The sequence below is a fragment of the Kwoniella shivajii genome, chromosome 7 (genome assembly GCF_035658355.1).
Source record: "Kwoniella shivajii chromosome 7, complete sequence".
Lineage (NCBI taxonomy): Eukaryota > Fungi > Basidiomycota > Tremellomycetes > Tremellales > Cryptococcaceae > Kwoniella > Kwoniella shivajii.
In genome coordinates, this window is record NC_085914.1 from 1,623,432 (window position 1) to 1,646,479 (window position 23,048).

At 41.5% G+C, this 23,048-nt stretch overlaps 8 protein-coding genes across 8 annotated transcripts; 2 read left to right on the forward strand and 6 right to left on the reverse strand.

Annotated features, from left to right (window-relative positions):
* Nucleotides 1-39: 39 nt before the first annotated feature.
* IL334_005704 (uncharacterized protein) lies at nucleotides 40-4,298 on the reverse strand (the record flags this gene model as incomplete). The annotated part of the gene is made up of 14 exons (XM_062937412.1): nucleotides 40-468; nucleotides 576-623; nucleotides 745-1,292; nucleotides 1,377-1,614; nucleotides 1,673-1,758; nucleotides 1,863-2,121; nucleotides 2,207-2,440; nucleotides 2,498-2,614; nucleotides 2,673-2,786; nucleotides 2,850-3,022; nucleotides 3,078-3,166; nucleotides 3,214-3,923; nucleotides 3,981-4,088; nucleotides 4,155-4,298. The coding sequence occupies 14 exons, from the start codon at nucleotides 4,296-4,298 to the stop codon at nucleotides 40-42; spliced, it is 3,297 nt and encodes a 1,098-aa protein (XP_062793463.1).
* A 355-nt stretch (nucleotides 4,299-4,653) lies between these two features.
* IL334_005705 (uncharacterized protein) lies at nucleotides 4,654-5,304 on the reverse strand (the record flags this gene model as incomplete). Its single annotated transcript, XM_062937413.1, has 3 exons — nucleotides 4,654-4,674; nucleotides 4,749-4,925; nucleotides 5,029-5,304. 3 exons carry the CDS (start codon nucleotides 5,302-5,304, stop codon nucleotides 4,654-4,656), a joined length of 474 nt encoding a protein of 157 aa, XP_062793464.1.
* Nucleotides 5,305-5,966: 662 nt separating this feature from the next.
* On the reverse strand, nucleotides 5,967-6,587 carry IL334_005706 (uncharacterized protein; the record flags this gene model as incomplete). The annotated part of the gene is made up of 2 exons (XM_062937414.1): nucleotides 5,967-6,164; nucleotides 6,297-6,587. 2 exons carry the CDS (start codon nucleotides 6,585-6,587, stop codon nucleotides 5,967-5,969), a joined length of 489 nt encoding a protein of 162 aa, XP_062793465.1.
* Nucleotides 6,588-7,396: 809 nt separating this feature from the next.
* IL334_005707 (uncharacterized protein) lies at nucleotides 7,397-8,030 on the reverse strand (the record flags this gene model as incomplete). Its single annotated transcript, XM_062937415.1, has 3 exons — nucleotides 7,397-7,417; nucleotides 7,468-7,650; nucleotides 7,734-8,030. The coding sequence occupies 3 exons, from the start codon at nucleotides 8,028-8,030 to the stop codon at nucleotides 7,397-7,399; spliced, it is 501 nt and encodes a 166-aa protein (XP_062793466.1).
* A 2,359-nt stretch (nucleotides 8,031-10,389) lies between these two features.
* IL334_005708 (plasma-membrane proton-efflux P-type ATPase) lies at nucleotides 10,390-14,697 on the reverse strand (the record flags this gene model as incomplete). The annotated part of the gene is made up of 15 exons (XM_062937416.1): nucleotides 10,390-11,159; nucleotides 11,222-11,356; nucleotides 11,410-11,475; nucleotides 11,538-11,674; nucleotides 11,732-12,180; nucleotides 12,246-12,566; nucleotides 12,634-13,054; nucleotides 13,121-13,172; nucleotides 13,229-13,508; nucleotides 13,567-13,602; nucleotides 13,664-13,820; nucleotides 13,899-14,066; nucleotides 14,143-14,240; nucleotides 14,346-14,515; nucleotides 14,604-14,697. The coding sequence occupies 15 exons, from the start codon at nucleotides 14,695-14,697 to the stop codon at nucleotides 10,390-10,392; spliced, it is 3,354 nt and encodes a 1,117-aa protein (XP_062793467.1).
* Nucleotides 14,698-15,778: 1,081 nt separating this feature from the next.
* IL334_005709 (uncharacterized protein) lies at nucleotides 15,779-16,852 on the reverse strand (the record flags this gene model as incomplete). The annotated part of the gene is made up of 1 exon (XM_062937417.1): nucleotides 15,779-16,852. The coding sequence occupies one exon, from the start codon at nucleotides 16,850-16,852 to the stop codon at nucleotides 15,779-15,781; it is 1,074 nt and encodes a 357-aa protein (XP_062793468.1).
* Nucleotides 16,853-17,715: 863 nt separating this feature from the next.
* Nucleotides 17,716-20,539, forward strand: IL334_005710 (aspartate-tRNA(Asn) ligase; the record flags this gene model as incomplete). Its single annotated transcript, XM_062937418.1, has 2 exons — nucleotides 17,716-18,693; nucleotides 18,779-20,539. 2 exons carry the CDS (start codon nucleotides 17,716-17,718, stop codon nucleotides 20,537-20,539), a joined length of 2,739 nt encoding a protein of 912 aa, XP_062793469.1.
* Nucleotides 20,540-21,361: 822 nt separating this feature from the next.
* IL334_005711 (uncharacterized protein) lies at nucleotides 21,362-22,288 on the forward strand (the record flags this gene model as incomplete). Its single annotated transcript, XM_062937419.1, has 5 exons — nucleotides 21,362-21,391; nucleotides 21,586-21,725; nucleotides 21,908-22,006; nucleotides 22,076-22,163; nucleotides 22,247-22,288. The coding sequence occupies 5 exons, from the start codon at nucleotides 21,362-21,364 to the stop codon at nucleotides 22,286-22,288; spliced, it is 399 nt and encodes a 132-aa protein (XP_062793470.1).
* Nucleotides 22,289-23,048: the final 760 nt, after the last annotated feature.

Below are 23,048 nucleotides of genomic sequence, written 5' to 3' on the forward strand. Positions count from 1 at the left end.
TTTAGCTTGTACAGTTTCAACGTCTGGTTGATACCCCTGTCAATCTCTCGAGGCACTCTGGGGCGTTTCCAAGATACTTTCAATCCCGTCTTGGATTTCTGGATTAACCTCGAACCTATCTACGGTCCTGGGCGAAGGAGGAGTCATATACATCCTCTCTGAACTCAGCTGGAAAGGCGAGTTGACCCTTTCCTGCTTTAGTTCTTTATCACCCTCTGGCAGATCCGCCTGAGAGGTCGTGTTGGTGAGGTCATTGTGTGATGCTGGAGTCGAGGATGATAAAGTTATACTTGGGGTTGAAAGATTCACGTCTTGGTGCGATACTAAAGGCGTAGATGATGGTTGTTCTACATCGAGAATAGGTGAAGTTGGTTCCGAAGTTAAAATTCCAACTTGATTGACAGCAAGAGTAAGTGCCGATCCTGAATCATCTATTGAATGCAGGAACCTCAAAAGTTCTTTACATAGCTAGTTTAACATTAAGACGATGTCAGCGTTGCATGCATAACAGACATCGATTGGCTCTATCGAAGCGACAGATATCGAATTGTATTAGGGACGAAGTTGACACTCACGTGGTATTCTTTTGCATTGATAGCTTGTCTGAGTAACCGTATTGTATCCTGCCATGACCCCAAATCAGCTATACATCTCTCATATCTGACCTGTTGCCGAAGTTGGACTTGTTGGACATTAGGCTGGAAGGAGAAGATATAATGACCAACTCACATCAACGTCACCTACGTCAATTTCCTCACCTTCACCTAATCCATGCAAGACTAACAAGTAACTCGCCGCAGTTCTAAGTTTGCCTTCCTTGAGACAGATTTCGAATAATTCCCTTGGTGATCCGACTATATCGAATAATACCTTCCATCTATCGACCTCTGTCTTCCGAGCGCAACCCACAACTACTTCTAGTGATGATGAGAAATGATCCAAGAATTGAATTACTGCTGACAGGAGATTCATCTTTGGTGTAGAAGGAGTAGAATCATTCAAATCGATGGAAGATGAGGATAGTTTAGACGGAAGAGTCGGTTTTGAAACTTCATCTTCCAATACTGAATGTAACAGTATCTCCAAGGAGTGAGCGAAGTATACCAATTTATCATATTGTCTAGCTAAAATCAATGCGTTCAACAGGTTTGGCTGTGAAGACGATAGATGATATCTCAAGAACTGTGGTAAAAATAGATGCGAGGAGGTTGATATCTTGTATATTGGCCATGGAAGTCTTAGTGATGATTCAGGATCAACTCCTATTATGATTGCTTTGTCCATCAGAATAGCTATAAACATCTTCAAAGTCAGGCCGTCTTCACGTATTCCAATTGTTACAGCGGGTCATATAGATACTGTCAATGATAACTCACACAGTGGATAGAAATCTAACCTAAGCTTGACACTCTCTTCGACCACTTCATAACTATCACTGGTACTATCAACTCGAGTAGCTTCGATTGTAAGAGCATCCAACCAAATTCTCATATTTTGACCATCATATCCCCATAAGGAGTTTTCGAGCGTAGCTACACCGTGTAAATGTGTCCAGTAAACCTCGATGCGATCGGCAAGGATTTGCATATCGTATCGGACCTCATCTGTACGAGCCTAGCAGGACGGTGTCAGCTCTTGAGTTTCCTCTTGAGAAGGTGCTCATTCAGCTCACTCTGCGTGGTCGGAGGAGCACCAGCTTTCCATCGACCAAGAAGATTATGGTCGCTACTATAAGATCATCCGCTGGATCGCCGAGATCTGAGAAGATGTTTTCAAATCAGCATTTCTGTGAAGACACGATACGATATTGCGATTTTATGGGCGACTATTCACGCCAACATGCAGAGGGAGGACAGACTGACTCTTCTGCGCCAACGGTATCATCCAACTCATCCCTCTCACTCTACTAGGCACCTGAACTATGCCCCTAAAACTGATACTGCCGCATAAATGTAGCTTGATAGAAGTTTGAGTAGGTAAGATCAGAAAGTGGTACAAGGTGTTGTCGGCCGTATAGACCAACAAAGAATTATCGAGAAGTGTCATGACCAACACTGGAGAAGGAAGAGTTTGGGTATGAAGGATCTCGGTCAAATCCCAATCTCGCGAGTACAGTCGAATCTGTGTGAATATCGTAAGCTCCAATCGCGCCGCCATTTCGAAAGATCACCGCACAGTACGCTGGAAGCGGAATAATAGGACTTACTTGATGTGTCTTTTCAATGTCAATGGCAGCGATCAAGACGTGATGGAACCAAAGAAGTCCGCCTCTGACTGAAAATTCCCTTTCTTGTCTCTCATCGGGAAACAGCTTCCACCGTCCCGATGCTGCTGAATAATGGGTCAAGCCTTTCCTCCCAGCTACTGCGATCAATTTACCATCCGAAGATATAGAGGCGTATCTGAGCGGCCAATTGGTGGCGATGTAGGCCGAAGGAATCTGTTAAGCCACTTATCAGCTAGGTCTTTTCAAGCAGGCACCGTAAATGCTGCACACCTTGATGCTTTGCCACACGTCAGACTCGGGATTGATCACACTCATATCTGGTTGATCTGCTCCTCTATATACCAAGACGCGATCATCCATTTGCAAGAAGGCGTATCGCGTGTTATCCTATGCAAACGTCATATCAGTATCGAATTGCTAAGAGTAGAGGACGCCTTTCTCTCACCGGCGATTGCTGACTCGTTGTTGCGCTCTTAACGAAAGACACAACTTCCAGCTGAGGTCCATGATTATGATCAGGTCGAAGAAGGAACACTTCTAGATTCCCTGGTACCCAGAACTGCATCATACACTCAGCTGGGTGTCTCGAAATGAAGAGCCGAGACAGATACCGCAGACTTACAAGATCTTTGACCCCAATTGCCTCGTCGCTAGTAGTTTCATCGTTGTCTTTCACTCCCCAGCCACCTAATCTGCCACCCATACTCCACGCCGCCCAGCCTTTCTCGTATCCTGCTGCGAGGCAGTATCCATCTCCTGTCCAAGCAAGGCTCGTTACACTGCCGGGTGAGGAGTCTTGCACCCGTATGAAGTCAGCTGATGAGGTTTGATACTAGACGCGACAGCTTACGGAGGTTTGCCGATATCCTGAGGTCAAGTGTATGTGATAGTCTCGGTTGAGCAGGATATGGAGGTAATGAAATGATGTTTATCTTGCCACTAGTACGGATTAGCTACCTACACATTCTGTAAGAATCTAAACTTACCTTATCAAACCAATAGCCATCAATCCGAATCTGGGATTGACAGATACATGTACAGCCCTGTCGTCCACACCTTCTCCGTCATCTTTCAGGTCTTGCCTGAATCCTAAGGCCTCGACTCGTTTTGTTACATCATGCGTTTTAGGTGGAGGATGTACTTTAACTCCTACATATTTCGGTCCAGAATTCAGTTCTGCTCTTTGAGAATCTGAGATTGGCATTTGTGAAAGTTGGTTCGATTGATAAAAAACGTATAACCTTCCATCTTGGTTAAGCAATGTATACACGAACGGTAAACCTGGTGTACGGAAACAAGTGATTTCTTTAGGTAATGGTAAATTGTCATTTCCACCTCCGATCATCCAGTCTTTAGCATTTGATAAATCCCATACTGCACAATCTACTTGGGTTTCAGAATCCCCATCTAGAGGCGGTGGAGGGAAATGAGACCCAGGAGGAGAAAGTAGTTGACTTGGTACAGGCCATGGAACCGAGAGGATCGAAGGTGGATGTTGAAGGATCATGAGGAGGTTATGAGGTTGAGTGACAAGTGATTCGCATCTTCCCATGATGAAAGCTGTTCCTAATGCTCGCAGATCCCAACCCATCACTACGTCACCTTCACCTGGTCCAGGGGTTGAAGGTCCAGGTGAATTATAGGATGGTCGAGAGGATGGAACGAGTTGGTAAAACAACAAATGGGATGTACTGGTCTATGCGAGTGATCACCTAGTTAGCTATGAGAGTTCCGATAGATGGAGCTCGCTGACCAGGATTATTAAGCCTCTTCCATCATATGCCCAAAACACATCAACATTCGCCCCGAATCGCTCGAGGCTCGCCGGCGACCTGATGATAGCAGCTTGTAAGACCGTCGGCTAGAGACGTCGAGTATTAGCTAGGCTTCTCTATCTCAGGTATGTCTAGATCTGTAGAAAACATACTCTGACATCCCATACTCCTAAACCATCTTCAGTGAGACTCGCGAAGAAATTACCTTTCCTGCTTGATTTGACGCGTTTGATGGGTTTACTATCAAGCGGTGACGGTGTATCAACGAGACGTGTAGTCGCTGTAGGCCAGTACATCTTACTTTCGAGACGATGGTGCTGTCGCCAGACTCTCCCGTGTATGTATGGGTGTTCATGTATAGACAGAGAGGGAATACTATATGCTTCACTTGTTACTTGACTAATCGTTATCTCTCAAGCGGGGCACAACATCAACAACGTTGACGAGAGAACTTTAGCAAAGATTACGTAATGACAGAATCCATTCCTCAAGAGCAGCGATTCAAAGTGCTCAATACTCGAGTAACCTTCACAGGTCACAAGTGCATATATAGTTGCGATTCAGTGTACAACACGCGATACATGAAGGCGTACTCCAGTCCCTAAGTCTTCAAAATCTCTAAGTCCTGGTCCGCGCTCAACACGTCATTCGTCAAGTGATCAAGGTTTTATCCTACAGTGATCGCAAGCCAGTTGTGTCATTTTTCAAACGCTCCCTATCCCGTCCAATGTAGTTTGAGTACTCACGGAGTCGATTTCAATAATCTTCCCATCCCTGATATCAGTGTTCTCTTCGGGAAGACAATAGACCCTAGCTGTATTGGCATCACTTCCAGTCAAGTATGGTAAGGATGATAGTCCAGAAGGATTATTGAACCAAAAGGTAGGTTCTGTCACTTCAGGTTTCTTCGCCTCTGCATGACACTTGAATATGTAACGGAATAATCAGCCATTGGATCTCATGATTTATGCTATACGTAGAGCGATGGTCTGATACCAGATACTGGTAATCTATGAAGGGACTTACGGATATATTGGCTCTCACTTCTTTGAACTCGTCGGAATCATCATATAGGACGTAGAAATCTTTCTTTAGATGTTCGTCAAATTGGTCCTGAGTCCAAACGAATTCAAGACCAGCTGTGTCTGGTGAGACTTCCGCTCCTCCATGAGCTCCACGAACGCCTTTCCCCCACATAATCGCCACGGTAGTCACAGGTACTATCTCTTGTGCTGTTACGACAGATTCCAGCTGAAGAGCACAGAGTGCTGATAGCAGCAAAGAGACTTTACTGATCAACATGATATGTATTATGGTTGCTATCTCGAGTCGCAAAACTATATATCGGCCCAAGATATTTGGTTGATCACAATAAACGTCGCAGATTTCTTGTCTATCTGGGAGACTTGCTATTTATATGTACATTCAATCAGTCACCAAACTAATGTAACATCGACTTGTACCCTTTGTTTAAGCATTAAAGGGATTTATTCTGACCGGGAATCTGCCTTTCCCCCAACATCGTTCCTTTCATCTGTTCTAGATTGATGCAGTTCCATTGTGGTCCCCTTGACGATCCTTCATGCTCGAAGACAACTTCACACCAAATGTAAGGAGAAGATCAAACAATATTGAAGGCCACAATTAGACATTGAACGAGACTCGTAACGCGATCACATGCTCAGAATGAGCAGTATATCCCCATACAATAAGCGGGCTTCAAGCTTATAATGCATAATGAGTTTGTCCACCATACAACATGATAAGATGGCCTCCAATGATTAACTGCAATTGATTCGTTCGGGTAAGTTATAGCTTTCTCACCGCTGGTATCAACCTCTTCTTATCTCGTCTTTGCCGACTGCTGTACAGACGTTTCGTAAAAAGACATCAGATTTTGTCCTATTCAAAAAGTCACCTGATTCAGCTTTTAAATCCTCCAACAATCGGATGAAATGGTTGAGCTACGGTGTAGCATGAGCACTGACCGAGTCGATTCCGTCCTTCATCCAATCCCTGAAATCAGCATTCTCATCTGGAGGACAATAGATCCTAGCTAGATCCGAATTACCTCCAGATAAGTACGACGTGGGTAATATATGGGGATTACTAAAGTAGAACCAAGGGACAGAGTTTTCAGCCTTTTTCGCTTCCGCGTAACACTATAGCATATACCGTAGTATGACTCAAAGTCAGCTGTTTCACTCTACTCATACCGGTGTCAAAGGATTCGAGGAAGAATAAACGCGGGAGGTGCATGTTGTATAATTCATTTCAGTTGAAAAGGGACTCACCGAGATATTAGCTTGTAGATCTTTGAATTCTTCACTTCCATCGAAATCAAAAGTATGGTGTTCATACAGCAAAACATAAAATTCTTTCTTGACGTGGTTATCGAGTTCTTCCTGATCCCAAATGAACTCAAGAGCATTTGCGTCAGAGGCTTCTGTCCCACTATAGGCTCCACGAACTCCCTTACCCCATTGTATCACGATATCAGTCACAGGGTCACTTGTCGCTACCACAGATCTAAGCTGAAAAGTACAAATGGTTGAAGAAAGACAAGCGATTCTCCTAATGAGCATGTCGTGAATTAATTATTTTACGTTAAGGTGTACAAGTGTATGACACTAAAATATTTACTGTCTGGATGAACCGACTTCCGAAGATATTTTAGATATGCTTGCCTTTATATGTACCAGCTTGTGCTCCAAGAGCGTATTGTAGCATCAGCAACATCTACTATCTCTGTGTGTGTGTCAAGGGGATTAATCATGACCAGCAAAAAATTGCCGTCCCTTTTTCACTACTGAAAGCCTACATTCCAGATCAGCGCAAGTGAACTAAATAACCCCCTCCATCAGCGACCGATCTCGGGATCTTCTCCCTTGCTCATCAACGGAGAAGAGAAAGGGAAGGTGGGATGGCGGCCTTTGGCCTGATTGATTCACGATGATGTCAGTGATACAACAAAGGATAGACACACAATGTTTACACCTGGACTCAATATCATTATCCAGATTCGTTCTAACCCTATCCTTTTCGCCGTCCGTTTTGCCTGTAAGTTTTTTGTATATTGTACTGTATGTCTCCTTCGCGACGGTCTACATTAACTGAGTTCTTGTTAAAATCAAATCACCAGCATGAGGTCCAGACGTGAGTGTGCCACAAAGGAATGTTCCCGAGCGATAACAAGTATCATGTCATGAACGATAGCCGTAAATATGATTAGATATACCATAGCTGCATAGTCAATACACATAGAAGGGCTATGATACCCAGTGTTCTATCCTCTGTATACCGTTTCCTTAGTCATCGTATACCCTCACAAAGACTGATAACGCCTATGATCGGAATACAATTATTCGTCCTCTTAAACAGAGTCAGCTCACGATCAGGATGACCATCGCATTATCTGTAAAAGAAAAAATAAGTGGATTGATTGAGAGCAATTCGATCACTTACAGTATCAATTCCATCTCCAAACCAAGCCTTGAAGTTATCACTCCCATCAGAAGGACAAACGATTCTACTCGCAGTCTTATCGCCCCCATAGACGTCGGATATCATGTTGATATACTTTATCTTTGGGTTACTGAATTTCCAAGTCAAGGGAGAATCAACAGCGTCTTTCGGTTCGATCGTACACTATAATCATATGAGAAGCAAAAGATAATTGGAGGGATATCCGTATATTCTTACATACACATATATGTGTGAAGGAAACTTACTGAAATATTAGCTTTTAGATCTTCGAGATCATCTTCATCGCTATCATCGTCCCACAAGCTATAGTATTCAACATAAAAGTTTTGTTTCTTTTTTTCATCTAATTCTTTTTGACTCCACCGAAATCCCATTGCACCATTTGAAGCTGACGAATGAAGAACATTCTTATAACCACCACGAACTCCGAGCTCGTACTCAATGGAGATTTGAGTGACGGCGGGATCTCCATAGGCAGATACAGGTTTTATACGGCTACATAGGAATAATGGCAGAAGGGGGACAAGTGTCGAGATGAGCATTCTGGTAGATTGATATTCAAGTTTAATGACAGATACGTTTTGCCTAGGTATAAATTTATATATATGTATGTTAATTGGGCGTGAGGTTTTGCTGTTAAGCATGTACGATCTCTTCTTGTAGCATCGCAGTAACTCGTATACAACGAGTATGAGCTATGCCAAGCAATTTTTCCTTTCCGCAAATTGTCATCCGCTGGAAAATTGATTTCCCTTTGATCAGATCAGTGTTTCATCAAGTAATTATGCATGCCTACCATTCATCGTTGATCGTAAATTTCTGATTCTTCTTGTCAGCTCCTGAGATCGCTTATATATGTCAAAGGGATGAGTCATCAGAAACAGGAGAGACTGAAGTGAAAAATGATGCGCGTAGCACGAACTGGAATGCCGACTTGGTACGCTGGTTCATCGCACAGACAGTCCAATTCTGTCTGAAGAGGTGAAGGTGATGCATTAATAGTATTACTCCAGGATCAGATAGCGACATTTAGCAATCACGAGCATCCATCCCAAGGAGAATCGATCCTCATTTATGACAAGACGGTTTGCAAAGGCTCAGAAGTGTGATCATTTAAGACAAGTATACAGTATCGTGTGGCATTCAAATTGTCCAAACAACTTACAATTACAAAAACTTTGAGCCAGATTGGTAATGATTGACATATAAGCATATTCTCTTCTTTACCAAGTGAAGCGTTCTATCTCGAAAGAATCAGTCCTGTTTGTCCTGTTACGGGTATCGTGTGAAATATCATCATCAGCCAGTGAACCGAGTGGCGTTGCATAGTATGCTTTTTACTGGCACAGTATGTTTTCAGCGGCGTACTCAATTTGAACTCACTGTATCGATCCCGTCGTGGGCGCAATCCCTGCAGTAATCGTTGTCTGTAGGTGGACAAAGGATTTGAGCTATATCCCTATCACCTCCAGTCAAGACGGACAAAGGGTTAAAATCGCTCCAAACACGACTGTGGAATTTGAATGGTTCATTTGCTATTCCCTCTTTTTTAGGTATAGCGTAACACTACGAGAAACATATTGTGATTAATCAAGGCAAAAATCATCAGTAACACAGTGTTACTGTATGTATGTATCTACACTTGATCATACAGTCTTTTGTGTACTGTATATGAGGTGTGAATGATTGGGGTAAAGCGTTTGAGAAAATGGGAACTTGCCGAGATGACATTTTTGAGATCTGTGAATTCTTCATCACCATCCCGGTGTCTGTCAAAGGAATGATTTTCATACAATTCAACAAAAACAACTCTGATCTCTCGGTGTGTGGGAATTGATCCGCGTCCCAATGAAGGGTTAGTGAAGCCTGTGACGAAGATGATGATGATGATAATGGTGAAGGTGTTGACAGTTCGAGATTATTCTTGAAGCCGCCTTTCACTGCATTATCCCGAATTCAATATGGTGATCTGCGACACTCTTGATGGGTCTCGAGCTGATACGATGTTTGACCCAAAGAGACACAAAGGCACAAGTCAATTCAATCCTGCGAAGAAGAGCATTTGTACAGGTATATCTATAGTGATGAGTCGTATAAGCAGCTTCGTCGGGACGTCCAATATTAATTATACTGGAGTGTATATCATCGTGTATACTCATAGAGTCGAATCCACACCTTTCAGTGCCAACCGCTAAAACGATTGTTCAGGGCTGACTTTCACAGGACAATCGCGTCTTCCTCTTTGATACAATTTATCATCATTCTTTTCACGTTGATCACTTTTATACGTTGCCAAGCAGTTCCTCCCATGTTGACGCGATACCAAGGAAGCCATTTCTATTTACAAGATCACCGTTTCATAGACCAGTCATGTATAGTCACCATTCATCTTTGGGGCTTAATTGACCAATCATCGTTAGAACCCCTACAGTATACCTGCTTGAATTGACCAAATGTTCAGGCGATTGATGAAATGGAGGGATTTCACGAACGGAGGGCCTCAGCCTGACAACTCCTTCGATCAGCATATCACTGGCTTTAGCACAATATGTCAAGGATAAACATTGAGTTATCCAGTCTAATAGCCTTAGGGCATCTCACTAATCTGATGAAGCAATATACATTTGTTTTTGGTATGATTGTGTTGTTATTTAGAGATATTTATCTGGTTACTGTAAAATGAGAATGATTATATATGAGAATTATGAGACCTATTGATTCTATGAGCTACATTGTCCGTCTTTTCTTTTTCTCTCTCATCAGCTCTGACTCCTTCCTCGAACGCTTCTTCTCACCTATCACCTCAGACCTCTCTCATCGTTTAAGGCGTCTGTCCAATCCATATCGATCAGGCTTTTTAATTACCTATAAAGGTTGACCTAGATCGATATGGTTTACAAGTCAAGGTTCGACATGAGTACCTTCTGAACTTTCTTCGTCTGTTTTTTGACTTTGACCTTGTGTCGCGGTAGGTTGAGTTTTTTCATCTGGTAGAGAATTATGTCCTTGTCCTACAGGTTTGGTGTCAACTTGAGGTTTGCCTTTTGACGACATATCTCGTTTCGGTTGATCATCTTCTTTCTTTTGTTGAATAGCTTGATCGCCTTTTCCTGCATGATCTGATAACGTTTTATCACCACCTTCAACACCTTTACCTTTGTCATCTGGTTTTGAGCTTTTGGCATCTTGTGCATCCTTTTTGGTTTTAGCATCTTTTGCTTGTCCTTTCTTGTCTTTGCCATCACCTTTATTTCCATCGGAAGACGAGTTCTTGGGTGTGGCTGATCCAGATCCACCTGAAGCAAACCTGAAATAGGATCCATTATGATCACTTTCATGTACGATGGTCAATCTTTGAAGATCAGTCAAAAAGTTCTCTAATTTCTCATTTCGTTTGGATCTTGTTACTCTGCCGATGTTATCTAACCAAGTCACCTTGTTGAGAACGAGGTAAACAAGTAAGATGACGACTGTTACACCGAATGAGTATCCCCAAATCTTAATTATAGTGACAATGTCAACCCATCCACCATGTTCAATGGCGGGGCCAGAGATCCAGCCGTAAGCAGCGAAGAAGGACGCTAAGATATCAACAGCAAACACAGCAGCGATAAGTTGGAAGGATGGGAAAACGTTGGGAGTACCCTTTTCTTGCGCGAGTCGAGTAATGACTAGCAAGGACACGCAAATCAGTTATGAACAGAATTGGACATGCTGTTCACAAATCACTCACAGATAACCCATGATTCGGTAAGAGCAACTTCGAGGAACAGGATTTCCTGCACTGAGCCAAAGTTCTGGATGATACCTCCATTTTCAAGATACAAAGTTCCTCTAATAATCCAGGTACCTGCCGCAAGAAGAAGACCTGTTGATGAGTATTGTTAGCAGATGGCCCACTCTGGAATAGTGTGAACGAACCCATAATGGTAGAGATAATCCAGACTTTAGGTAATTGCCATTCAACAGGTTGTCTGGCATAAGGGGCTGAGGGAAGAGTTGTCAGCTTCATATTGGTAGATCCACATATGAGGAAGGATAAAACATACCTCGATCGTAAGCGATAGCAATGGTAGCTACGTCCGCGAAAATAGCCAAGAAAACGATCAAATCTACTCTAATAGTCTCGTTTTTGATCAAGATAGAAAGCATTAGATAAACTTGTAAATGTACACAAAGGGCGATACTGCATTGCACCGTTATCAGCTCATCTCTATTAAACAACGAAGGCAAAAGTACTTACCGGTAAATGATATATGCTTTCATTCTATGGAAAATCTGTCTCGCGACCTTGATGGCAGTGATGATAGTACTCAAACCTTCATCCAAGAAAACTACATCTGCAGCTGTTCTTGCAGCGTCAGAAGCACCTTCGACTGCAATACCACAATCGGCCTTTTTGAGCGATGGAGCATCGTTCACACCATCTCCTGTCATAGCAGTTAAATGTCCTCTTTCTTGAAGTAAATTGACGACTTGATATTTGTGTTCAGGGAAAACTTCAGCGAAACCATCTGCAGCTTCGACAAAATCTCTTATATCAGATCCTGACATTCCGCCTCCAATAAGTTTTTCGGAATCGTAGACATTGGTTTTCAGTCCTAATTGTTTACAGGTTTCTTTGGCAATAGCGACGGCATCGCCAGTTAACATTTTGACGGAGATACCAAGATCATGAGCTTCACCAATCGTCTGAGTGGGTCGAATAGTCAGCCATAGAAGTCTGTATGATCGTGATATTAAGCTAGCTGACTTACCTTCGCGGTGTCAGCACGGGGAGGATCGAACATGCACAACATTCCCAATAATTCCCATTCTTTTCCATCTTCTTTGACTGCAACACCCAAAGATCTAAATCCTCGAGTAGCAAATCCTTGAGCTTGATTTCGGTAATCAGCTACAGTTGCAGGATCGAATTTGGCCAATTTGAGAATAGCGTTGGGTGCACCTTTGGCGCAAGTGAAGTGTTTGCCATCTTTTTCTACTTCGGCTGTGATTCGTTTGGATACAGGATCGAAAGGCGTGAACTTATTAGTTTTCCATCCTTGTTTAAGCATTTCCTGAGCTTTGGGGAAGTCCTATCGAATTCGACAAGGAGATTAGCCATAAGAGTCTCCTTGGACCCAGAGGATATACATAACTTACCTTCAAGCCTACGATAGTAACTTTATCAATGGGATCTAAACCTCTGACATTATGAGAAGAAGCAAGAACAGCAGCGGTCATAAACCAATTTGGATCCACATTTGGCGCGATGTAAGGCTCATTGAGTGACAATTTGTTTGCGGTCAAGGTACCAGTTTTATCGGAACATAAGATATCGACACCGGCAAGAGATTCGATAGCAGTCAATTTTTGAACAATGGCTTTTCTTCTAGCGAGATAAGCTGCTCCGACCGCAAGGGTAGTAGTGGTGACCACTGGAAGACCGACAGGTACACCAACGATGAGGAAGATCAATGCGTACACGAGCAGATTGTTTTGGTCGGGGGAAGCGATTTTTGTTCCTCGGAAGAAACCACCAATCCAAACAGCGAAGATGAATGCAATGACCATTACCAAAAGGCTGTTAATGGTGAAAATCTTAGCAACCAGGAGTTTTTTGACGGCTCGAGGAATGGATACAACTCACGTAGTACCAATTCCACCTAATACAATTTGGAAATGACCAACTTCGTTTGAATCTGCAAATAATGTTAGACCAAGCTTACGGTGAATATCATGTTTTACGATGACTTACTAGAGACTAAAGCAGCAGTTCTACCTACGAAAGAGCCTTTGGCGGAAACGGTGACAACACCATAACATTTTCCTCTTTTAACACCACAAGTATAGTATGCCACGTCGCCGATGAACTTGTCGACAGCCAATGATTCACCGGTGATAGCAGATTGGTCGACTGACATGACTGAGGGACCCTTGTCTGGTCCATCATCATCATTTTCGTCCTCTTCATTGTCGGAATCGGAATTGTTGCCCTTTTTCTTTGTCTTTTCATGTCGATCAAGGATCTCCTTTGACTAAGGGTTCTAGAGATCAGCGAAAGATATTCGTTATTTGTAACAAATAAAAATATACCTTGGCTCCGTCCTTATCGTCGTAGTCACCAACAATCTATGCAACAAGCAATTAGCCATGGTGACCCTGATAAACTCGATGCGAATAGGGAGCTTACCTTTGCATCAGCGGCGATAGTGACACCTTCTTCTAATACGACGATATCACCCGGAACCAATTCCCTAGCTTCGATTTCTTGTTCTTTACCATCCCGAACGACTGTAGCTTTCATAGCGATACCAGCTTTGAGCTGAGCAACAATATCTCCTGCTTGTCTATAATAGTACGTTCGCGTTGATTAGCTCGAATGCTTGCCTCGCGCGTATCGAAGATAATGTTATCTGAATACTTACTTTTCCTGATACCAACCGACAGCAGCGTTCAAGAAAAGTATACCGATAATAACACCGAAATCGATCCAATCTCTAAGACCGGCAGCCAAGAGAACAGCTAATTCCATGACGTACAAAATAGGACCTCTGAAGTATGAGATGAATTTGATGAATTGATTTTCAGATGGACTATGAACAAGACGCAACGTATCAGTGACGCATTTCCGTTCTTGGGATAAGGTGAAATGAAAGAAACAAAACATACCTTTCCAATTCATTGAAACCTGAATGTTTCCTTCTTTCATCAATATCAGAAGATGAAAGACCTTTTTGTCTATCAGTTTCTAGCCATTCAGAAGGAACCTAAAATAACATGTTATATGAGCTTCGTCAACTTGTTCCATTTTCCATTTTCTCTGAACCACTCGGTGTATAGAAATGATGAAGTTCATGGTTTTGGCAACTGACTTTTTTATTACCAGATTCAACTTTGGTCTTTTTCCAAGGTGTATACCATTTCCTTGTATATTTAACATTTTCTTCATCTTTATCTCCATCATCGTCTTTCTTATTTTTGAGTTTCTGTTTTTGCTCTTCGACGTATCGAAGTAAGACATCGTATTCTTCTCCTTCGTATTCTGGAACGATAAATAGATACAAAATGCCAAACCAAGTCAGACTCTCGGTCGTTATAGGTTGAGTCTACAAATCAAGTATCGCACTCACTCTTCTTCTCTTCTTCCTCATTTCGCTTAGCTTCAGCATCAGCATCACCCGACTCGGGGTCCTTCTTATGGTTCTTTCGATGTGTTAAAGCCATGATTGAGAACTACGTCTCCTCGTATCTGGCCACGAGAATATGACTGCGTTTTCAACCTCGGTAGGATTAGGCGACTATTATCACTTCTCTGGGAGATGAGGGGTTTCGCAAAAGGGGACTGGGGAATCAAGATGGTCTTTGCGAGAAGATAGCCGTCACCAATGTTCAGTAGTTCAAAGTGAAAGACGGAAGAGTTTGAAAAATGGTCTTAACAAGCATATAGAGTGTGAGAAATATAGTACTAAAGCGCATGCATGGGGTATATGCATGTATGACGTCTCATAGGAATTGTTATTACATTTTGACTACTACGAGTACTCTAAAAATAAAAAACGTGATCAAGTGGTTATTCGCTTCAATATTCTCTTTTCCTTTTCTGTTGCTCCCCTCCCTCTTAACCGAATTCGGTGAATAACACAATTTAATACCATCTCTACGAGTAGTAGTGCTTTTTACATGCATGCAAGCCATAATAATAATAAAATAGTCTATTTCCGGATAACGACGTAACCTATCTCACAGCAGAATTCCCAAATACGTCATTTCCTAAGCCCAAAGACCAGGTCCCAGCGGAAAGGAGAAATAACAAATATCCCAATTGGGTAATTTACATATATGTGTCCTGTGATCATTCTCGGTTTCTCGGCAATCGATTTAGATGCACGATAAGGAGACCCCACATCAAGGAATTGCAAAATACTCCGGGAGTAAGAAATGACAACGTATTGAATCGTCAATGAGAACAAGATGAAAATACTGACATGCTAATCAATGTGAACCTCATCATGTAGTCCGATCAGACGATCACAGTGTATCGTGGTCACGGACGATGTCAAGTGGAGCCAGGAAGATGCAACATGTGAAACAGCCTATCGATGTCATCTGATTAGAATATGTCCGTGCTTTGTATGGAGAAGGTCCAGCCATACTGGATGCCTAAAGGGATCTGAGTAGAGGGCATGAGGAACCGATATGATACATCATGAGAAGCACTACAACAAGTCGAAGTACATGAATTCTAGAACATGGCAACACCTTTGTTGTAACCACCAATACTCGTTCAAGCCAATTCGTATTCCCATTACAGCTCCCCGTCTAACCACTCTTTAGCGGCATTTAAAGCTTTGGTATATTCTTCCATGATACTTGGTTTAATCCACATAGAGGGTTGTTTATCCCAACCGTGCTTCTCACCTTTCACCTCACTCCACTTAACATCTTTACCTAAACCTTCTAGACGATGTATGAAATCTATTCCTTCTTGTCTCAACATATCATATTCGCACAAAGTGATAAAAACAGGAGGTAGTTCCTTTATCAGTATATCCGATGCTAATCCAGGTGATATTCTAATTTCCTTTCTGTCTATTCCTCTCTCGATGGCGTTTGGTAGATACGAAGAATCGAATAATGTGGTTAAAGAAGTGGGTAATCCATATTCAGGTTTTGATATAGTTTTCAGTTTATCTTCTCTCCTTATTGAATAGTTCAGTAATGGGTAAAATAGAATAATCCCTTTGATCTTTGGTAGGTTATTCGGTATATTATATTGATATTGATCACAATCATTGGGTGAATTAAGGATATTTAAAGCTGAAAAAGATAAATTACCACCTGCTGAAAACCCACTCAATAAAATCTTTTCATTGTCAATACCGTATTTCCTCGCGTTTTCAAATTGGATTATGTGTATGATGGATGACAAGCAGTCTTCAACAGGGATAGGAAATGGATGTTCAGGCGCTAATCTATATGATACTGCGAATACTGTGCATCCTAATATATCCATAGCGGCTTGAGCAAATCTTGAATCATCTGTTCCTTGTCCAATGACGAATCCACCTCCATGGAAAACTATCAATCCAGGTCTCTTCTGAATTTCATTGTCATTCTCAGTCGGGGTGTTGGGTGGATGATATATGTCAAGTCTGATGCATTTGGTCGCTGGAGATGAGCCGATAGCGGAATCGATGTATTCGGTCAGAGATGGAGAAGGTGCTATGGGGGTTGTATAATGTTGTATACCCAATGATACAGATGCAGCTTGACGTAATGCCTTTGCACGAAGAAGGAGGGACCAGCTGGGTGCTGGAGCTGGAGCTGGAGCTGGTGTTGGTGTTGGTATCACTGCTGATGCTGAAAATGCGACAGACATCCTGTGAAGCAATCTGCGTGAACTATCCCCTCAAGAGAGTATTGAACACCAAATGTGTGTAATCTACAAGTTACGAGACCGAGCTTCAAAGGAGGGACCAACACGGTTCGCAGGAATCAAATTCCAAAAGTCGACCTCTCAGGGTTTCATTATGTAATCACACACAATCTCGGCACAATCACCGTAAAAAAGTTAATCTTATCCTTGTTATTTCCACTACCGAATTTCATCCTTTACATACTCTGGTCTACCATTCGTTTCAATGACCTCATCAGTCCCTTTGTTATAGCATACGTGGTCATCGTGATGGTGAGCTAAGATGTAATCGTGGCGTGGACGTGAAGGGGGGCTTTGGTTGCTGTGTCATGGCGTATCTGGGTATGAAAAAGGGTAAAATAGGTTAGTACCGTTTTGACAAAAGGGGAAAATGGATTCCCGGCATATGGTTACACCAAAGTACAAGATCTGATTGATAACCACTGGGGGTTGACATCATTGATTGATTGCGGATTGCGGATGCCCAATGCCCAATGCACAATGCACAATGCACAATGCACAATAGGTTGTTATAGCAGTGAGTGGTGGTGCTGGTGGCGAAGGGAAAAAAAGGATATCATTTATCATAACTGAATTGATTGGATTATCAAAGATATCCGTCAACACTACTCGTATTGAAACAAATAAGATTGATAAAGATCATTTCTTCGTCTTCATCATCAATCTCATACTATACCCTGTCAATCAATGCACGTACATGGCTCCTAGTTACTAAATATAGAATATCCCCTCCTATTCCGTCACATCATCATCATCATCATTAGCAATATTCTCGAAGTCAATCAATAAGAGACAAGTACATCAACATGACGGTCAATGCTACTACGGCACATACCGACACTTCGTCTTCAACCAACCCTCTGCAAAAGCTTGGACATGCTCTGAAACCCTCAGCTATAGCTACGAAACTTCATTTGAAAAGCAGTGATAAACAAATTGATGGAGATACAGATCAAGATGGATTACCTGAACAAGGCAAAGCTGCTCAACGAAGTGAACAGAAAAGACAAGAGAAAGAGGAGAAACAACTCAAGGCTGAATCTGAAAAAGAAGAAATTGAAAGACGTAGAAAAGAATCGGATCGAATAGCATCTCAAAATGAAGATCCTGAAACGAGAAATCGTTATGGTGATTTAAGCCATCCTGGAGAAATCATATTGATTGATGAAATTATCACATTGCCTGAAGGTGAAAGAGTCACGTTCAGAGCGAGGATTCATACTCAGCGAGAATTATCATCAAAGTTAGACTTCATCATACTTCGTCATAGAGGATTCACCATCCAAGGTGTATTGAATACCGAAGAAGCGAGTGAACATATGATCAAATGGACCAACAGAATACCTGATGAATCAATAGTACAAGTTTCGGGTATATTGAAAAATCCACCTAAACCCATAAATTTCAAAACCGATACACGATTAGAATTACAAATTGAATCTATTCATCTAGTTGAAGCATCCAAAAATATCCCATTTGGTTTATATCATGGTACTCAACCACCTCCACAGAGAAATAGGCTACATAATAGGACATTGGACTTGAGACATCCTTCAAATCAATCTATATTCAAAGTTCGTGCTAAACTGTTGAAAATTTTCAGAGATACATTAGATGACATGGATTTTATTGAGATTAATACGCCGAAATTACAACCTGCAGCGACTGAATCAGGTGCAGAAGTGTTTAGAGTCAATTATTTCGGTAGGAAAGCTTTCTTAGCTCAAAGTCCTCAATTGATGAAACAGATGGCTATTTCTGCTGATTTCGGAAGGGTTTATGAGGTAAGTTCAAAACACTATTACACACGAAATGCAACTTCAATTCTTTTATAATTTTAACTCTAGCTAATCCCATCTCTGCTTTCAGATCGGCCCCGTTTTCAGAGCAGAGAACTCAAATACCCATCGACATCTGACAGAATATACCGGTCTTGATATCGAACTGTCCCTGAAACAAGACTACCACGAAGTTTTCGAAGTTCTCGATATCATCATGAAGAACATGTTCCGAGCTCTTGCCTCAATGAAGACTGAATTAGCTAGAATCAGGGAAATGTGGCAAAGTGATGATTTCGTTTTCCTTGATCAAACTCCCATTATTCCGTTCTCAGATGCTGTCCAGATGCTTCGAGATGATGGAAGGGATGTCGAAGAGGAGGATTTGAGTACTCCGGATGAAATTCGTTTGGGTCAATTAGTGAAAGAGAAGTACGGAGCAGATTATTACATTGTCGATCGGTTCCCTAAATCCGCTCGACCATTCTATACAGCCAACGATGGAAAGACCACCAACTCTTTCGACATGTTCGTCAGAGGTCAAGAGATCTGTACCGGTGGACAAAGAATAAACGACCCTACTGCATTAAGGGAAAGTATGAGAGAAAGTGGAATCATCGAAAGTGAAATGGAAGAATATCTGAGCGCATTCGACTGGGGTATGCCACCTCATGGAGGTGCGGGTTTAGGATTAGAACGAATTATAACATTCTATCTTGATTTACCGGATATCAGATTAGCTTCATTATTCCATCGTGATCCTAAATCACTACCTGCTAAAGAAGCATCCTTACCTCATCCTGAATCTGATACGATGAAACCACATGATCCGCAAAACCCACCACCCTTAGAAGATCTCATCGCAAATTACGGAGATGCTACCAATACATCTTGGTTGGATGATCGATTCGAGATCTGGAGAGATGAACATACAGGTGCAGCAATTGGATATGTCAAACAATCAAACAAGTATTGTATGATAACAGGTGATCCATTATGTGACGATAAACAAAAGTCGGAAATAACCAAAAGATTCTTACAATTCGTCGTACATGAATTAAGACTAAAACCTGTTTGGATGTTGGTTTCAGAAGAATTTCAAGATATTTTAGCTGAAAATTACGGATGGAGAACATTGAGTTGTACGGAAGAACAAAGATCAAATTCCGATAAAGTGACTCCTGAAGTCATCCAAAATAACAAACAAGAAAAAGGTATTTTCAAAGTGAAAGAAATTGACCCAGATGATGAAATAATTGCTAAAATCGATAAGAGAATCGAAGAATGGAAATCAACAAGATCAGAAAGAGGTAAACAAATACATTTAACTGAAATCGCACCTTGGAAAGATCAAAAACATCGAAGGTATTTCATCGCTGAAACTGATCCTAAAAAGCATAAACCTACCGAGAACGGTGATGAAAATATCCATGTAGATGGCCATGTAAAAGAAGATGGAGTATCAGAAGAACCTAGAATTGAAACATTGGTAGTTTTGACTCGTTTATCACCTAAAAATGGATATCAGTTAAAATGGGCCTTGGATTTCCCATCGTCATCACATGGAGCAATTGAATCAACGGTTCAAACTGCATTATCAGCAGTTCAAGGTGAAAACGTGACGTTTGGCTCAGCGGTATCTGAGAATTTCCTAGTTTCACACGGAATAGGTAATACGAAGTCCAAGATAATGGAGAGGACTTATCGTGGGATTGTGAAATCGATGAGTTTAGACAAGAAAGCTGGATTTAGAGAAAAATTCGGTGTGACCGGTGAAAGAACTTTTATCTGTTATCCTAAACACGGTATCAAAATGACTGAATTGAATGAAATCGTCAAGTTCTTCGAGTAGAGTGGAACCACAATTGGGATAATTGGAAAAAAGGAGATATCGTTTGAGGGAAGAATTATGGAGATGATAGGTCGGGATAGATGAAGGATTTAAATATGTATACTGTATATAGATAGAATATTGTGTTTATAATCATTTCCCACATGTCGATAGCATGTAATAATGCATACTGTGAATAATCTCTAGTGTAGTGAGTGATCAGAGATACAGCTCTGTTCTCACTTAGTTACCATTTACTCAAGGCAATCATTGATAATATATTCGACCACAAGACAGTCTTTCCTGTGTGACATGCCGGTTAATGCTCACAACCGCCACATTCCATCCCAACACAGTAGTTTTAACCTGAATGAGGTAATTTTGGTTCCCAAGGTATCAAATTTCAAGTGACGTCATATGTCATCCCCCTTTGTGATTATAGCTTGAATATGAATGGTCAGAACATAACTTTTCACACTCCACCCCCACCCACGTTAAAGCACCTGGTGAAACTTGAAAGTCAGCAGAGAGCATATAAAAGATATTAAGTGCATCTCTCTCTCATCTCCTCTTTCTTACGCAACTATTCCTCAAAATCATACTTTTAAAGCCAGATCAATCGAATCAGTAAGTACTAAGTTCCATGTCCCATATCTAGCCCATTCCCTGAAACTCGATGGGATGAGAGTATTGCGTCAGTATCTCATCTACAGCTCGGGTATATATACTTTGACTTGACTTGCATTACTTCTTTCTTTCTTCCTTTCTTATATTAACAACAATCAACAACTGACGACTTATATAGCTTATTACATATCCAATTCAAACCAACACATAACAACAATGTCTTCTCTACCTCCCAGACAACCTCAGGTCAGTCATCCTATTCTACTCAACGAGTGAAGGTACTAGTGCTGACTTGAATTTCTTAAACTCTTGTTTCGATCTCGATCTGCATTTCCATTTTTACCTTTTATTTCAATCAAATCTCATCGTGTCTTCATCTCGTATTCTCCACTCCGTCATCACTCGTTTCGCCTTCCTCAACGTCCCTTTTGCTCAAACAGTCCGATCCCCACAACCTTTCTCACACCGGAAACCTCCAACAAGCAACTAAGAATGTCAACCGATTCGCCAAACGTGATCCAGCTCTTTACCCATTGAGTATCATCGTCACTGGTATCTTGGGTGTAGCAGGCTACTTCTTGTGAGTGTGACCATTTTCAATGTATATGATTTTTTCTATGATTTTTTTCCCACGTACCGGAGCGGATCGGGGCACGGGTGATATCGCTTTCTCTTTTAGAGTTGGGCAAGAACGATCATGTGATCGACCTGACAGGTGTATATGTGTATATCAATGAATGCTAACCTGCTTCGCAAATATAGTATGACCAAAGCTTCTGAACCTGATGCTACTCGACAACTCATGGCTACAGGTGTTGTCAATCCATGGGATAACAAAAACAAACATGATGTCCACCCTTCGTAAGTTTCTTCCTCAAGCCATATCTGTCTTTTAGGGCAAAAGACTAACGCATGTGTATGGCTATACAGTCAAACCGCTCAATTCAAATACCGATACAAGACTCGAGATGGACACATGGAAGATTCTCATCCCACCATGAACCATACCGTTCAATCGGTAAGTTTTTAATCATTAACCACCACCTCATTGACGCAACAATCACTGACTCTCTCATCTATGTATTTGGTTGAGGTCAATAGCTCAAAGACGATGTCGCGCACAAATACAAGACAAATGCCTAATCATCCAGAACCACAAGTTGAAGAAGAAGCAAAGGAAAGGAAGAATGTATTTGGATATCTGTTCGAATGGCCTTTCTGATATTTTTCTCAGAGAAGAATGGTAAAAACCAACAAATCAATTACATAGCATTGAATCAGTATCATTTCGTCGGGCAAAGCAGGGAAAAAGGAAAGAAGTAAAGTAAACTGTATCAATAAATATATATTTTCACATGAATTTTGAATGAATCATGATTTTTCGTTTGACTGTAATTGCTCACGATCTGTGCTTGTGACTCTGGGTTGGGATCGGGTTATCCCTTCTAACACGGGTTGACTGAAGAGGGAGCAAAGTAGAGCAGCGTCGCTTGATGTGGTTCTCTTCCTGTTTTCATCATGGAGACTGAATGGTTAGACAATCGATTTGACTGTGGATGTAAATTTGTAATGGATCATTAGGAAATTACACAATGATGTCATTAGGAATCTCCCTTTAAATCTCTGGTAGGGATTACAAAAAAAGTCCAAAGTCTTTTCTGACGCGTGTCTGATCTTTTGATCCCACCACGCGACTGAACTATGTACTATGTATGAACTGGGGCCTGTGCGTTCCTCTGAACGAATCAAAAGGAAAAGGTCAATGGGACAAGTGAATGATAACTATTCATACACTATTCATACACACTATTCATCAAACCATCTTCATAACATCACAACGTTGAGCCAGAGGAGATAATCTGCGACTTTTCTCTACTCTTCTCATATACAGACAAATAGGTGG